At 43.9% G+C, this 17,193-nt stretch overlaps 1 protein-coding gene across 1 annotated transcript in view; it reads left to right on the top strand.

The window, feature by feature from the left end:
* The window catches only part of LOC124619401 (ATP-binding cassette sub-family G member 4-like), a 448,704-nt gene that overhangs the window by 76,700 nt on the left and 354,811 nt on the right, over positions 1-17,193 (top strand). The window contains exon 2 of the mRNA XM_047145757.1: positions 12,834-12,999. Within this exon, the coding sequence (XP_047001713.1) occupies positions 12,854-12,999 (146 nt within the window). The 5' untranslated portion in view covers positions 12,834-12,853. The remainder of the gene's footprint in view (positions 1-12,833; positions 13,000-17,193) is intronic.

Here is a 17,193-nt window from a genome sequence, read left to right as displayed (position 1 = left end):
ACAAACTAGTTGTCTGTAAATTCATCAGTTCTAAACAATTCAAGTTTTTCCTTAGAGACTAACATGATCTGCACAGTTAGTTATTTTGGTTATTAGTGTTCTAAATAGGTCCGTTATACTGTTCGCGGTATCTACGGAAAGACTAGTTTCCGGTTTGCAGAACTATCCGTCGTACTCCATGGAAAGGAGTTATGGATCGCTGCATCGAAGTTCCCGAATGGCTGGTATGTCTGGTGGTGCGGCGTTGCGATCGAAGAGGGGAGGAAGTATATTTGGCAGCCTTCCAGGCAAATTATTGGGCTAAGCGAAGAGGACGAGAGATATGCCAGTTGTAACCTCTGCCCGAAGCCGCTTCATCGCATTAACTTTTGAGCACTGTGAATATTTTATCATTCTCACTGCTACCGAGTTCCCGAACGTTGTTGCGGACCATGGTAACGCTATGTGCGCTGCGTTAGTACTTTTTCTCGGATTTTAACAGTAGCATCGCCAGAAACAGTAACAGAAGCAGAATTGCTCTTTGTTGCTTTTGCGTTCCGACATTTTCATTTTTTCTTCGGGTCATTCATTATCTGAAAGTAACATTTGTTTGTTTTAGGCCGGGTCTTCCAATATAGCGGGTGCCGCAGTGAAACGGGCGATTGGCAACTCTGGGAACAGCACATTACTTTACGAATCAGGAAAAAGATTGGTGTCATCTGCGCAACAAACCTTTGCCATTTAGTCTGATATCGATGTAAAGTCAAGAGGGCGTTGTGAGCCTGTGAACATCGCGCTGTTGCCGTGAGGACGTTTCACAAAAACAAGGATAGCTACGTGGCCGCGGAGCGTGTATTTCGTGCTCATTACAATGTGGTACATGCTATCGAAGTGTGGGTACAGACCTTTTAGAAAACAAGAGACACGGTGTAAAAATTGGTACAAGTACAAAACGCGAGTACACACTAGAGAATGCAGCAAGAGGAAAAAGTCATCAGCCAAAGTCCCAGGCGTTCTGCACGCAAACATGTGCTGCAACTTGACATATCGGATCGCCGTGTACGGCGAATATTGCACAAGGAAATGCGTTACCAGCCATGCAAAATTCAAATAGCGGAAAACCTGAATGATGCATTTGCTAGAAACTATTGGAACACGTCGACAACCCAGGGCTGTGCGACACTCTCATCATGAGCAAGGACGTCAGTTTTCATGTGCGACGCTTTATTAACAAGCAAAACTATAGATACTTGTCACGTCCAATCCTGATGATTCATGAAACTCCACTTTACTATCAGAAAAAGCTAGTGTGGTGTGGCTTTTCATCGTTTGATATCATAGGACCTCATATTTTTAAGACGATGGCTGCAATGTGTTACTGAGAATACAGACCGTTATTTTCACATGTTGTACCATTTCCTAGTGCGACAGCTTAGTGATCTTCCTCTAACTGCAAACGCTTTCCTCCAATGGGATGGGGCCACATGCCATAACTCGCGGCATTCCACTAACGCGCTGTAGAACACCTTTCGTGCTTGTCTCATCTGCAATAACGGGAACATTTCCTGGTCTGCAAGATCCCCTGACATTTCAGAGTGTGATTTCTTCCTTTATGGTCATTTCATATCTCAGCTTTTCCGGTGCGAAACACCACAGACCATCCAGGATCTGAACGATCAAAAGTTCTGACTTCCAGTGTCAGTCGTGCAAGATGTGATGTCTTACTTCCGTAAAAGACTTGAAACGTGTGTGCAGGAAAATGGCAGCCAGCCACGAAATGTAATTTTCAAGTGATGCTCATTTTAAATTGCAAGCATTGTAAATGTATGTTGGGCTTCTATTATATCGCTATGAATAAATTTGTAGCCGGCCGCTGTGCTCGAACGGTTCTAGGCGCTTCAGTCCGGAACCACGCGGCTGCTCCGGTTGCAAGTTCGAATCCTGCCTCGGGCATGGATGTGTGTGAGTCCTTAGGTTAGTTAGGTTTGAGTAGTTCTCAGTCTAGGGGACTGATGACTGTCAACACGATATCGACCTTTTCCGCAATTGGTAAAGCGTCCATTTTAACACGGGTAATGTATCACGAAGCAAATACCGTCCGCACTGGCGGAATGTTACGTGATACCACGTACTTATACGTTTGTGACTATTACAGCGCAATCTATCACAAAGCGAAAAAAGTGGTCCAACTAAAACATTTATATTTGTTTACGTACTACACGAATATGTAATAAAAATGGGGGTTCCTATTTAAAAAAAAACGTAATTGATTCCGTTTGAACTATGGCAGCGCCATCTAGCGGGCCAACCATAGTGCCATCTGCTTTCCCCCTTCAAGCTAGACGAGTTTCGTCCTTTCTAGTTTTTTCGTTTGATGCTTATTTCGTGAGATATTTGGCCCGGTCACTATCAATGGATCACACTGTAGACTGTAAACACACTGACGGAAAAAAATCGCAACACCAAGAAGGAAGTGTACGACATAAAAGAAAGTTGGTAGGCATGTTTCTACATCCGAAGATGATGTATATTCGGATTTCGCACTAGTCGCATAAGAGTAGCCCCAGTAGGTCCACTATGAGAAAGCAAATCAGTTTTGCTTTAAACACACGCTGTAACCGTCGCGAGCGTTAGTTATCTTTGATATTTGAGGTGGTGAGTTGACGATATCAAAAATGCCTTTAAGGCGACAAAGACGCCGTTATCAGCATCTCACTGGATTTGAACGAGGCCGTGAGATAGGGCTACGAAAAGATGAATGTTTCTTCTGCACTATTGCGGAAAGACTCGGCAGGAATGTAGCCACTGTACTAGACTGTTGGCAACGGTGGTCACGAGAATGTACGGTGGCAAGATGACAGGGTGGCCACGTGGCATTACCGAGAGGGAAGATAATCGAGTTCGACGTACGGAGAAGACAACGAACTATTGCAAATCGGTTACCTCAAAGACAGTTACGAGCCAGACGTCCTGTAGCGTGCATTCCACTGGCCCCAAACCACCACCATTTGTGACATCAGTGGTGTCAAGCCAGAGGTCATTGGAGGGCAGGATGGAGATCTATTATCTTTTTCTGACTCTGGGACAGTGATGGCCATGTGTTGGTTAAAATGAGGTCAGTTGAGGGCCTGCAATCTGCGTTCTGGACACTGAACATACACCTGGAGTTATCGTCCGAGGTGCAGTTTCGTATGATCGCATGAGCGCTTTCGTGGTTATCCCAAGCACCATGACATCAAATTTTTACGTCAGTCTGATGATTCGACCTGTTATTCTGCCATTCACGAACAGCATTCCATTCCAGGTGGTGTTTACCAACAGGATAACGCTCACCCACTTACCGCTGTTGTAACCACTATGCTCTGCAGAGTGTTGACATGTTGGAACTGTCTCCAGTCGAGTGCATACAGGATATCATTCGACGACAACTCCAGCGACATCCGTAAATAGAATTAACCATCCCTGTATCGACCGATCAAATGGAACTCCATACCACAAACTGACATCCAGCACCTGTACAACACAGTGCATGCACGTTAGCATGCTTGCATTCAATATACTGGCCGTTACACCGGTTGCTAGTGTACCAGCAGTTCACATTTCCAATAGGCTTATCTTGCTCTTGCATTAACATGTGATCTTGGAATGTTACTTGGTCTACAACTTTGCTTCCGCCGCTTTTTCTCGAAGTTCGGGGCTTTATTGTGAAAAACTTACAAAAAAGTTATCATTCATAGTATTGCCCATCGCTGCCCACTACATTCTCCCAGCTTTCGGATAGCATACCAATCTCGTGGCGGAAGAACTGGGCGTCTTTTGTGGGGTTCCACGAATCGATCCAATTTTGTACTTGTTCATATGATCGGAAGTGCTGGTCAGCCAAACTGTATGCCACTGATCCTAAAAGGTGGTAGTCAGAGAGAGTAACGTATGGAGAATACGGCGGGAGGGATAGGACTTCTCCTTTCAACATTTCCACGTATATTTTGACGGGTTTTGCGACATGTGGTCGAGCACTGACCTGCTGCAGACTTACCTTTACGTGTCTATCGCTGTATTGTGGCCGTTTGCGTTTCAGCGCTGGGCTCGAACGCTTTCGATAATGATGTCCTGTGACTGTCTTCGTCTGCTTCAGTAGCAAAGAAAACGTTCTGTCTCCCGCCGCCATGCCGTTCTTCGACATCAAAATCACTGTTCTTAAGGCGTTGGAAACATTCTCTGCGTGTTATTCCACTAATAGTTCGCTCGCCATTGGTCTTACCCAGCATGGTAAAGAATCACAGACGCAGATTTCTTCATGTTAAAGCAGAAAATTAAAACTTCCCGCAAATGGCGGGAAATGGGTACTTAAGTTGACGTATTTAATCAAGAATAACCTTTTGATGCAATCACAAATCAAGTAATATTTTTATGGCATTATGTTTACAGATGCCTAAGCTTATTCAGGGAGAGCGTAAGGGAACAGATGGCAGGAATGGGGGAAAGAAATACAGTAGAAGAAGAATGGGTAGCTTTGAGGCATGAAATAGTGAAGGCAGCAGACGTTCAAGTAGGTAAAAAGACGAGGGCTAGTAGAAATCCTCGGGTTACAGAAGAAATATTGAATTTAATTGATGAAAGGAGAAAATATAAAAATGCAGTAAGTGGAGCAGGCAAAAAGGAATACAAACGTCTCAAAAATGAGATCGACAGGAAGTGCAAAATGGCTAAGCAGGCATGGCTAGAGGGCAAATGTAAGGATGTAGAGGCAGTTATAAGACTTGAGGGGCATGAAAGGGAAGCAGTGGTTGGGAAAGGAGTGAGACAGGGTTGTAGCCTCTCCCCGATTTTATTGAATCTGTATATAGAGCAAGCAGTGAAGGAAACCAATGAAAAATTCGGAGTAGGTATTAAAATCCATGAAGAAGAAATAAAAACTTTGAGGTTCGCCGATGACATTGTAATTCTGTCAGAGACAGCAAAGGACTTGGAAGAGCAGTTGAATGGAATGGATAGTGTCTTGAAAGGATGTAAGATGAACATCAACAAAAGCAAAACGAGGATAATGGAATGTAGTCGAGTTAAGTCGGGTGATGCTGAGGGTATTAGATTAGGAAATGAGACACTTAAAGTAGTAAAGGAGTTTTGCTATTTGGGGAGCAAAATAACTGATGATGGACGAAGTAGAGAGGATATAAAATGTAGACTGGCAATGGGAAGGAAAGTGTTTCTGAAGAAGAGAAATTTGTTTACATCGAGTATAGATTTAAGTGTCAGGAAGTCGTTTCTGAAAGTATTTGTATGGAGTGTAGCCATGTATGGAAGTGAAACATGGACGATAAATAGTTTAGACAAGAAGATAATAGAAGCTTTCGAAATGTGATGCTACAGAAGAATGCTGAAGATTAGATGGGTAGATCACATATCTAATGAGGAGGTGTTGAAGAGTATTGGGGAGAAGAGAAGTTTGTGGCACAAATTGACTAGAAGAAGGGACCGGTTGGTAGGACATGTTCTGAGGCATCAAGGGATCACAAATTTAGCATTGGAGGGCAGCGTTGAGGGTAAAAATCGTAGAGGGGGACCAAGAGATGAATACACCAAGCAGATTCAGAAGGGTGTAGGTTGCAGTAGGTACTGGGAGATGAAGAAGCTTGCACAGGATAGAGTAGCATGGAGAGCTGCATCAAACCAGTCTCAGGACTGAAGACCACAACAACAACAACAACAACAACAACAAGCTTATTGTATTACACCTATGACCAGCCACCCGAACCCCACTTGCCGCTACTGCCGTCTATTGCAAAACGGCGGAAGCAAAGTTGTAGACCTAATAATTACGTAAATATGTTACCTAGAAAAATATATTCGTGGAATTTCATTATTCTACATTAATTATCGTTTGTTGTTACGAATTTTTTCCGTCGTTGTATATCCCACTCACTTCTCCATACGTAAGTTTTATCAGGTAGATAAACGAATGGTGGAGTGACACACGGTGCGTGATGTCGTCTACGAGACATCGAAATCCCGGAAACGGTGTGCTCAGTGGGCGGCGGTTGAGGGCATAATGCCTACGCCAAGTGTAGTCACGGGCGCTGGGGATCTCGCTATCGCTAGTTGCTTGCCTTGGTCGCAACGGAAGCGCCTTGAGCGACTGCCGTAGTCTGTAAAAGGCGCTGAAGCGCTGTCACAGCACTTTGTGCTCCCAGCAGGCCGACGCTACGTAGTACTGCTATCCGAGCCGTGGTGTGGCAACGGCCGAGGGCGGGGCATTGTAACAACTGACGTGGCGCACATTCCGTTGTTGCCTGCTGAGACAATGGAGGAGGCTAGATTTTTAACATCCTGTCCACGTCGAGCTTTTATCACACGCGGTAGATTGCGGGGATGTCTGATTATTTAAATACTTAGTGATTTGCAAATCGTCCATTGTGCAGTACCCTCTTTTAAGACCAACATGTTCATTTTCCCGATTAAATTCCAATGTTATTTTATATTATCTTACGGCCGTGCTTCGCAACTGACGTTAAAAAAGAGGCATTTGCATACTGTCGCTTTTAGGGTTTCGGTCGGTGAAAACTTAACCTTTATAGGATCACTTTGTCAATAAATTTACTTCTCCTAGCCAAGAAGCGAAATATAAATGAGACCTATCGACTGAAGCAAAGCAATTATCTTTTAAATACATAAAGCAAAATCAGTAAACACGTATATTCTACCCCAGTAAATTCAGTGTTAGTTCGTACTCGTAAAAACAAAATTGCTGCGCTTAATTCTGTCACTGACGTAAACTTCCGAAAATACTTCTGCCACTGGCGTAAGAAACTAACAGCGCCATCTATTGGCCCTTTAGTGTATTATGGAACCAACAGCGCCATTTTTTGGTTCTTTGGACTACTATGCTATCACTATGGTAAACATCTGCACTACTAAGCTGAAGAGACTCCAAAAACTTTAAATTACGATACCGTTTTTTTCGCATTCTAATTTTGATAAAATTAAGCCTATACGGTTGTCTAAGCAACGCTAAAGTTACCTGTGAAAACGCCATGAAAACTCGTCAAGTAGTTTTGTAGATCAGCTTGTTCAAACACACAGACACAACAGTTTCAGTGAAAACTTTAAATCGCTATATCTTTATATCTTTTTTATTCGTAATCCGATTTTGATGAAATAAAGCTTATTTGTTGCCCCAAGCTATGCTCATGTTACATACCAAAATCCCATGCCGCACTGGTAGGGCTGTCAATACCGCAACACCGAACCCCTCCCCCCTCCACCCCCGGCCCTTTCCCCTACAAAACATAAAACTAACTTTCTGCAGTTTTTTTTCAGGCACATTTAGAAAATTTCGTCATATTGTAAGGATAAAAGTTAAGCATTACCAGAAAATGGTAGGACTTTGCTCCCTCTGAGGTTCATCGCTGCTCACATGAAAGACAGCATTCTAGCACAGTCAGCGAGTTCCATACAAGCCTAAGAAACGGAAAGCGCAGGCGGCTGCCTTCCACGACGAAGGTATTCGAAAATTGGTAAAACGCTACGAATGTCTAAGTCGCAGCGGCGACTAGGTAGAGAAGTAGCAGGAAGGTATAGTAACTGCTGCAAATAAAACTTTTTTTTTATTTTCACTGTGGTTTCAGTTTTGCGACTATGCAATGCACGAGAGGCGCTGCTGTCCTACAGAACATACAACCGCTCGCAGGTGACACGACTGCATTATTCTCAGTTCCTCTGCTGCCGGCAAAGATATGTCAGACAGGCAGTCGTTGGCAGCCTACGAGGTTCTGCATTAGGACCGCTGTTATCCTGGTGGCTCTGTTCTACCTTTACTGCCTCCAAGGGGCTGTTACTGCGCCAGATTATGGCCGTATAACGTAACGTTTCTTCCTCTGCTGTAAACGCTTGTCGCGGTCTTGAAACTTGTGGGCTCTTCGCACGTAACAGGAATTTATGTCCCAGATGTGCAAATACTACTTCAGGTAATAGTGAGCAAGTTCCACTCTTAACAGCGACATGTTAAGGGCAGCAATGCATAAAATCATACGAAGGTATGAGTGCAATATCTGACCTGTAATCGTGAATACACATAATTAACTCTGATTCTGTCTAAATCAAATACTTTTCAGTGAGGCAAGGCGGATGCTCTGATGGCGCCTTCAAAATGATCCATGTCGGTTCCCGAATGCGTCATTCCTCGTTTTAACTATAACTGCATTTCAAGCTTTCTCTTTTCATTGCTATGGAGATACTGGCAACATTGGGTACATAATATGGCACATATTATCTACGCGATCATTAATTGTTTGTCTTTCTCTAAATTCAAAAACGTAAATCTTGATGCAAATTTGAATATCTTACTGAACTCACAGTAATGTACTGCTTGTTGCGTGATGGTTTCGAATAATTTTCCCAAATACCTAAGTGATTTTCAGCCATATCTCAGATTTCGATACATCTGACATATTAAAATTTATTTTCTTCAACTTCGTCTGTCATAGTTTCGGAATGTTCAGATTCATTACAAGAAGCCTAATTAAGTGAATAAATCTTCATCAAAGTTACACAGTGCAGTGGTCGAATTCTCTCTAAAACTTATTGTGAAAGTTCTTCGTAGAATCTCGTATGTCTTTTATCAGTAATTTATTCTCCTTGTCTATATTTCCAACCATTTAGGTACCATTTTTAGCACTGTTGACGAAATAAACCATGCCAATGCTGTGATAGGTGTCTTTGGGAATAGTACTCATTTTATCTTTGATATATTTGTTTATATTTATATCTCCGCATAATACTGTTTAATTTTTGGGAGTTCAGATTTTGTCCAGTTAATTTATTTACCTTCATTGGCACTTGGTGACCAGCACACGCACAGAAAGAAAAAAAGACTAGAAATGCGAATTTTTGTCAGTTCAGTACTTGATATTCGAAGTGTTTACCACACTCACTGCGGCAAGCTCACATCTGACTTCCACTTAGGTGAGTGGAAGACTATCCGCCATTTAATGAATTCAAGCAATGATAGATTATTCTTTCGTAGGAGAATAGTACTACAGATTTTATTTATTTTTCTTTGCACTTACGTTACGCTATATATGGAATTGTGATGTTTAAACACCGGTGCTCACCTTTAAACTCTTCTATTCGATGTAGATACTATCTTTATAGGATTTCATATGTTTCTTGGTCCATTTTACCGTGCTACACTGATGCAAGGAACAGACAAAAAGACACTCTGTGACACAATGACTATCCACATGTCGGGGCATGTAGTTCCGTGCCCACGGAAAGCTCACAGCCAAAACAAGGGACACCAAGTAACTGATAATTCATCAGTATAATTCCATATTTTTTTACTCTTTCCTTGTGACCAACCCACGGGTGAATTCGTTAGAGAATTGTTAATTTTATTTTGAGCTTTCTTACACTTCAGGGGAAAATTATCCTCATAATAGAAATTCCAAGAGAAAGGAGAGCCGAGCGAAGAAGCCGCGTCGTCTCAGGCGCATTGCCACTTGCCACGGTTCATACGCCTCCCCCCCCCCCCCACCCCCGTAGGAGGTTCGAGTCCTCCCTCGGGAAAGGGTGTGTGTGTTGTCCTTAGCATAAGTTAGTTTAATTTAGATTAACTAGTTTAAGGCTAGGGATCGATGGCCTCAGCAGTTTGGTCCCATAGGAACTTACCACAATTTCCTAGAAAGGAGACCGTAATAAACAGATTCCTGAAGTACTGCGGAATTGAAAACCGGAATCGGAATTCGGCTGCGATTATTTTGAGAAAAGCTGATAACCTGCTTTGAATGGTGGCAAGCGATAAAAATACGCAAAGTTCAAATGGCTTCTTCTCTCTCGTCATTGAGGCGTTGGGACATAGAGACGGCTGTTCAAATGGCTCAAATGGCTCTGAGCACTATGGGACTTAACAGCTGTGGTCATCAGTCATCAGTAACCTAAGGACATCACACACATCCATGCCCGAGGCAGGATTCGAACCTGCGACCGTAGCAGTTGCGCGGTTCCGGACTGCGCGCCTAGAACCGCGAGACCACCGCGGCCGGCAGACGGCTGTTATTCGACGGTTGGATCTAAGACAGAACAGGAAGTGAGAGATGTGGTCAGTTACCATTGTCAAAGCAGGCAGTCCTTAGATTCTGTTACTCCCCGTAGTTGGCAACGGCTCTGTTTTTTGGAGTCGGGAGCTCACTAGAGAGCAGTTGTCTCTGATACGGAAAATTCAGCCACCTCACCCTGTCTTGGTTTGGTTCCCTGTGGACCGACGAATTCCGCCAGGCGACACCAGCGTAAATGAGCATTGTTCTTGGCACTTGCCGCCTTGCAGCTTGTCACAGTTAGCCTGTCCATCACTTGAGCAGAACGTCATAATGTCGCTCTTGTACAGACGTCACCGTTTTTACTTGGCGTGCGCGAGTACATCACGCCTCATCCGAACACCGGCAGAACCAGCCATGTGGTAGGCAATCACCGCAACCACGGATTTATTCATGCAATCTCTTCCATATATAGTACTAGTGCTGGTTTGGCTTAAACAACTATGTACCTTTTTCGTATGTTGATACTATTAAGCTACAGTTAACGTTTCCAGTAATATAACTTACGTTTCTCTGCACTGACACATCGTCAGTGAAGGCTGCTCGTGGTTGATGAACTGAACAAGTGGGTGCACCCGTACGATGCTATAAATATCAAATATAGTTCAGTTGTGATTTCTCGTGAGCTCTCCCAGCACGAACACAAATTCCACGAATTCTACAGGACGGTTGCAGACAGTTTCCACTGTTTTGCTATCAGAATATCCCTCGTTGTTTATCGCTAATTACTAACCTGTTTTTAAATTCGAGTTGTGAGCCATATACACCTCCCACATCCTTCTCGTTAATCAGGGACCCTGTGCAAATAGGTACAAAGATTTTACTTCCCTCACGTTCGACTGATGTGAGCAGGAAGTTAAAATATTTCCAGCTGTGTGGAAAGTAAGGCAGCCGAGAGATAGTACACGATGAGGCTGCTAGATGGGCGCCGCGCAAGAGACTCTTGCCGCCTGCTACAGCCTGCTGTGTGGAGTGCGGAACTGTCTTTTATTTCTGTTTTCCGTATGCTGCCGAACCTGGTTTTGAAAAGACACTGGTACTCGTCAGTTCATGATACTGCAGTGTGATTTTCTTCAGTCCATGCTCCTTTATGTCAGGAAACATTGCGACAGACATAAAAGAGGCATGAAAGCTAGATTCTTTTACTTCTGAACGAGCAGATCGAGGAAGCTGACAAGGACTCGTGAGAATTTTCCTTAGCACCATCGTCTTGACCCATTTCTTAACATTGTCTATCCGTATTCAGAGTTCACCTCCCTGGGCTGCACCATCGGTGATGACTGGTCTTTCTTCAAAACCAGCAACGTGTCTTCTGAGTACTCCTCAAGCTGAATCATTTACTACTTTGCGAAACTGAACAGATGTAAAAACAGTATCCTAGGTGTATTAATTTGTAGCTATTATGTACGAAACTGAATAAAGTACACTAGGTGGTCTTGCTGAAAGTTAACTTTCATAGCGACATTTTTAATGTTATTCAAACACTAGCACCAATTTACCTTTCTTAGAAGGACAACTAATAATTCGAAAACGTGTACCTACTTTGTCAAAGTAGCTGATAATTGCTCCAAAAAGTGCACACTGCCTAGACTGATTCTGTGGAGTTCTTTGACTGTGTGTTCATGGTGGGAGAGTTCACGAGAAAGGGAGAGATCACGAGAAACCACAGTTGAACTATGTTTCATATTTATAGCATTGCATGGGTGCGATCAGTACTTCCTTTTCTTGTTTAGTTTTTTGAGCTTTAAATAATGGTAAGCCACAATAACGTTCTCTTGAGCAGAGCTTATGATTACAGAATAAAATGAAATAGAAACGCCATTCGTGATATCTTGCTGCTTGTCATATGGTGAGTCGCATTGGGTATCGTGTTGCATATCGTATTACCCCCGTGAGAACATGAGTTGCGTTGTGCGATCTTTATTACAACATGTTGTATCGCATTGTCTCAGTGTGAACTGCACCTTACTTTTAAATCCCCCACGAAGCACGCGAAGCTCTTGGCTGGGGTGTGGTTGATAACAGTGGAAGGCTGATACACTTGGATGACGTGCACAGCATGCACATGCACGTTCCAGGCTCAGCTCTTGTTAGGCAGGCAGGTTGTGAGTGAATGAGTAATCTACCATGTGCTGTGTTGCACATGGTGTGAGACAGCACAATATGGACAACCTATGTAGCATGTATGTCAGTGTGCCAGGGATAGCTGTTGTTAAGTAGACAGGCCGTGACTGATGTGCAGCCCGTTTCCATATGGTGTGAGGTGGCACAGCTTGGACCTGTTCGGCGTCTACTTTTCTATGTACATGTGGCAGGTGTAACTGTTGTTGAGCATGTGTGCTGTGAGTGAGCGAGTCATGTGCAGTGTGCTATGTTCCAGATGGTGTGAGGCGGCACAGCTCGGATCTGTTCGGCGTGTACTTTTTAATCTGCATGTGGCAGGTGTAACTGTTGTTGAGCGGGTGGGCTGTGAATGAGTGAGCCATGTGCAGTGTGCTATGTTCCAGATGGTGTGAGGCGGCACAGGTTGGACTTGTTCGGCGTGTACTTTTTTTATCTGCATGTGGCAGGCATAACTGTTGTTGAGCAGGTGGGCTGTGAATGAGTGAGCCATGTGCGGTGTGCTATGTTCCAGATGGTGTGAGGCAGCACAGCTTGGACCTGTTCGGCGTGTACTTTTTTTATCTGCATGTGGCAGGTGTAACTGTTGTCGAGCAGGTGGGCTGTGAATGAGTGAGCCATGTGCGGTTTGCCGTGTTCCAGATGGTGTGAGGCGGCACAGCATGGACGACCTGCGCAGCGTGCACGTGCACGTTCCGGGCTCTGGGGGGTTGCCGTGCGTGCACCAGGCCGCCGCGCCCCTCACGCCCGGCGCCCACTACGTGCGGTCGCCGCCAGAGAGCCTCAACAATGGCGCCGCCTTGTTCAGGTGAGTAACACGTGCCCAGCAGCTCGCTGCAGACACCAAACATCCTCCGCCTGGGGATGAAACGGTTGTTTCTAACTCAGTATTTTAGCTGTTAACAGTCTTTGTATGAGAGAAAAAATATAATAATAAATTATATTCAAACTCTTCTAAAAACCTGGGCGAAATATCAGTAGTAATAGTCTCTACTGCAGCTGCGATTCGCTGCCACAGCTGTGGCAAGTACTGTGTCTTCATCTTTCACATAACACCATAAAAATTACAAGGAGTTTAACTTTGGTGATCATGGCAGCCATCAGCACCACACATCATCATTGGTACCTGCACGGCCGACCATCGTCTGGGCACACGTATGTTTGCATATTTCTGTACAGCTAAGTGGAAGTGAAGAGCTGAACCATCTTGTTGCAACTGAGACAGAAACCACAGAGAAAACGTGACGTGGTAGCAAATGTCTGCAACCGTTTTCTGCGTGAAAAAGAAGAGGCTGTGAGTCTTATCCTTCGACATTGTGTAAAACACACTGATCTTTGGCGAATATCGAAGTTCCACTGTGAAACGGGGGTTTTCTGTTCCCAAAACTAACATTGTGCCAGTTAACATCAGTATAAGTGTGAAACGTTGCTTCATCAGTAAAGCTCTTTGATGTGTCGTTGTCAGTCGCCATTCCAGCCAATTTCTTGGTGCAGAGGTCAGAGCCCAGAGTATAACCTCCTGGACCAAGTGCAGTCTGTACTGTTTCACCGCGAATTTTGGGAGCGGTTATTTGTGAGATATGAGACTCATGACTTGCTTGACATGTTGATTTCTGAGGGCTTCACTGGGACGCTGTTCGATTGTGATCAACATTTAGTTTGAAAATACAGCTCATGTCTTCAGACTGTTTGTACGTGACGAAAAAGGGGGCTCTGCTGGATGCCTTCTGTTGAAAATGCGTGAGAAATTCCCGTTCAACAGCAAATAGCAATTCTCTTTTTTTCAAACTGAAGAATGACACCATATCATCTTGTGTTGAGACGCAGTTGCCATTTTTTACACTCACACTTACTGGTGGCGGCAGCCTGAAACAAAATAATTGTGCTCATTCGCAAAAAAAAGTCATCCAGAGATATTCTATTCACAGGTTAAGGTTTCGAAGCGAGTAAGTTGCACTGTTTAGTTTCTATGATTTTTTGAAGGTGTAAAGTCCTCTTGTCCTCACCCTGTATAAGAGGAAAAGACCTTTCAGGTTGAAACTTCCTGGCAGATTAAAACAGTGTGCCGGACTGAGACTCGAACTCATTCTGGAAACATCTGCCAAGGTCTGGCTAAGCCATGTCTCCACAACATCCTTTCTTCCAGGAGTGTTAGTTCTTGCAAGGTTCGCAGGAGAGCTCCTGTGAACTTTGGAAAGTAGGAGACGAGGTACCGGCGGAAGTACAGCTGTGAGGACGGGGCGTGAGTCGTGCTTGGGTAGCTCTGATGGTAGAGCACTTGCCCGCGATAGGTGAAGGTCCCGAGCTCGAGTCTCGGTCTGGCACACAGTTTTAATCTGCCAGGAAGTTTCATATCAGCGCGCACTCCGCTGCAGAGTGAAAATCTCATTCTGGAAACCTCTCAGGTTCTTCAAATACGCTGTTTCTTCTGCATATGCGTGAAATTTCTAACAATTCAGGCAGTTGGCAGAGCCGTAAAAAACCATCAAAATGGCGTCTACGCCATTACGAGCAATGTGTTCACTGAATTCTTGATTGCGGGAAAAGAAACCGCCGTGAACATTCACAACCGTTTGTGTGCCGTGTATACTAAGAATACAGTTAATAGAAGTACGATTGGGCGGAGGGTAAAGAGGGTAAAAGCGTCAATATGTGCAGAAACTGAGTTCCATGGTCGGTAACGTTCTGGTCGTTGTGTAACAGCCACTGCTCACTACATGGTGAACACGCTCCCATTATTCCTGCTGACAGGCCCATCACAATTCGATGACTGGCTTTACAGCCATCGGTTAGAATTGGAAGTGTGTGTGCAATGACTGAGACTCTTGGATATTTAATGGTATGCTCAAGATGAGTTCCACGAATGCTCACAACAGACTTTAAGATTCAAAGAAAATTCATTTCATCTGTATGAGTCTAAGGCCAAATGAGACACCGTTTTGCAACGGACGGTTTCAGGTGACGAGACCTGGCTGCATCACTTTGAGCTGAAAACTAATAGTCACTGAAGCGTCACCACCTGCAACCAGCAAAAGAGAAGAAATGCGATGTAGCTCCCTCTCCAGAAAAAGTCAGGATTTTTTATGTGGGACACACTTTGAAAATGATGAGAGCGTAATTCTTGTCTAAACATTCTGCGTGGTGTGTCTTTGTTCTATATCGTGTCTCCCTACCACTTTCGCGCAACGACGCTCTGAGCGTGTTTTTTAGGGAATTGACTAGTTTGAACCTGGGACCCGTTGCTGGTAAGGAGACGTCAGACCACACATGACATGTAGAATTCAGAAGAGTTCAGTGAGACTAGCGATGATATAACCAAATACTTAATGATTTCAGCGTCAGCTCCACTGCACTCCCTGTAAAAGAATCGTAATACTAACTAAATTTAGTGGAAGGGGTTCAAGGCTTTCCTATTTTTAGCTAGCTGGTAAAATAACGTCGAAAAAGCAGTTAAGTTTACCATTGGAAATTGTATTCTACTCACAAAACATTGTTTATAAATTGCACTATTGATAAATGGAAATGTTTCAATACAGGATGGTAAAAACCAACTGCGTTCAACAAAAATGTGAACGAATATTCCCTGAATGGGTTTCCAAGTTCTACAGTGGATCGAAGGATGACCTATGCCATATCACAACTATCAAAATGGTCTACAGTGACCCTCAATTATCTTTAATTACTTATCTAACTTGTCGTAAATTACAGTGGCTGATGTGGCTTCTCAATAACTATATAACAGAAAAATCATCGCGTTTCAGATTTTTACTTCAAGTGGCAAATGTGAACACCATGAGCTTTAATTGACGATCGACACTAGTATTACGCAAAAAGGAGGTGTAACAGATGAGACTTCTGCAGTTCTGAGTGAAGCTTTATACGCTGTTATGCGGCATCGCGTGCGCTCATTACCTTGTCGGTGTTCGTCAGGAGGCGGCGGACAGCACAGCTCCTCTCACCTCGCCGTCTTCGAAGCAACTCCCTCTAACTTCTCCTTACTACAATTTACCGAAGTTGGTTTAAAAAAACTATCTGGCTGTGTTTTCATCTGACCAATCAGGGTCTCAATGTTAACCTTAAGCTCCGCCTACAAAAATTCTGTCTATCCAGTGAGAAACGTTATACTTTTCGTGGTGGGGCAATGTTTTTAAAGTTTGCAACGTAACAGAGAAGCGAGAAAGTCTCACGCTAAAACTTGCAGCTGGTGTGGTCCTTTTAGCGTTATGGTAAGATCTATACTGTTCTTCTGGAGGGCTCTATCTTTTAACATGGGCTGGGGGGTGGTCCTAACGTAACAGAGACGCGAAAAAAGTCTCACACTAAAAACTTGCGGGTGGTGTGGTCGTAGCGGTTAGCTGGCGACGTGGGTGTCCGTACCTTATCGTAGGGCCTTCTCGCTTAACACAGTTCTGCTCTCGGCTTCTGTTCTCGTTTTTCCCCTCGGAACTGCGTCTGTCTCATGGTGGGAAGGTGTGACTCGTTACTCGTATTGCTTTGGTTAATTTAATGTCACGATTTATTCGGAGCTATGTGACATACTACTGGATTTGCTTATCATGTCAGGGTTTTCATGGAAGGTGTTGGATTTGCCTGACACCTTACACTTGCAGCGAAAATATGACTACGAGCAAATAACAATACCAACAGGCAATACACGCAATTACACAATGCTGTCGTAAGCCGATATGGTGTGATGGAGTCTATGTAGAAAAACAGTACGTGTAAAAGAAATGTACAAAATTCTAACTCTTAAGGATAAATATAGTTGGAAAAAATTGTGAGGCATCACAACCCTTGTATTTTCCACTGACAAGCAAAAACATTATGACCAATATCAATTGGACTGAATGCTTCTTAGTGGAATTACGGGCACGTGAGACTCTAAGGAATGTATGTACATAAGCGGAGCAGAAGCGAAAGTAGAATCACTATAGCGTCAATTTTGACCGCAAGAGCAAATCACCTCGGGAACGGGGAAGCTTGTCAGCTGTTGGCATGCAAC

Source organism: Schistocerca americana, chromosome 6 (genome assembly GCF_021461395.2).
Source record: "Schistocerca americana isolate TAMUIC-IGC-003095 chromosome 6, iqSchAmer2.1, whole genome shotgun sequence".
Taxonomy (NCBI): Eukaryota; Metazoa; Arthropoda; class Insecta; order Orthoptera; family Acrididae; genus Schistocerca; species Schistocerca americana.
The sequence above is the reverse complement of the archived record's forward strand: the minus strand, read 5'-3'. Positions and strand labels throughout refer to the sequence as shown.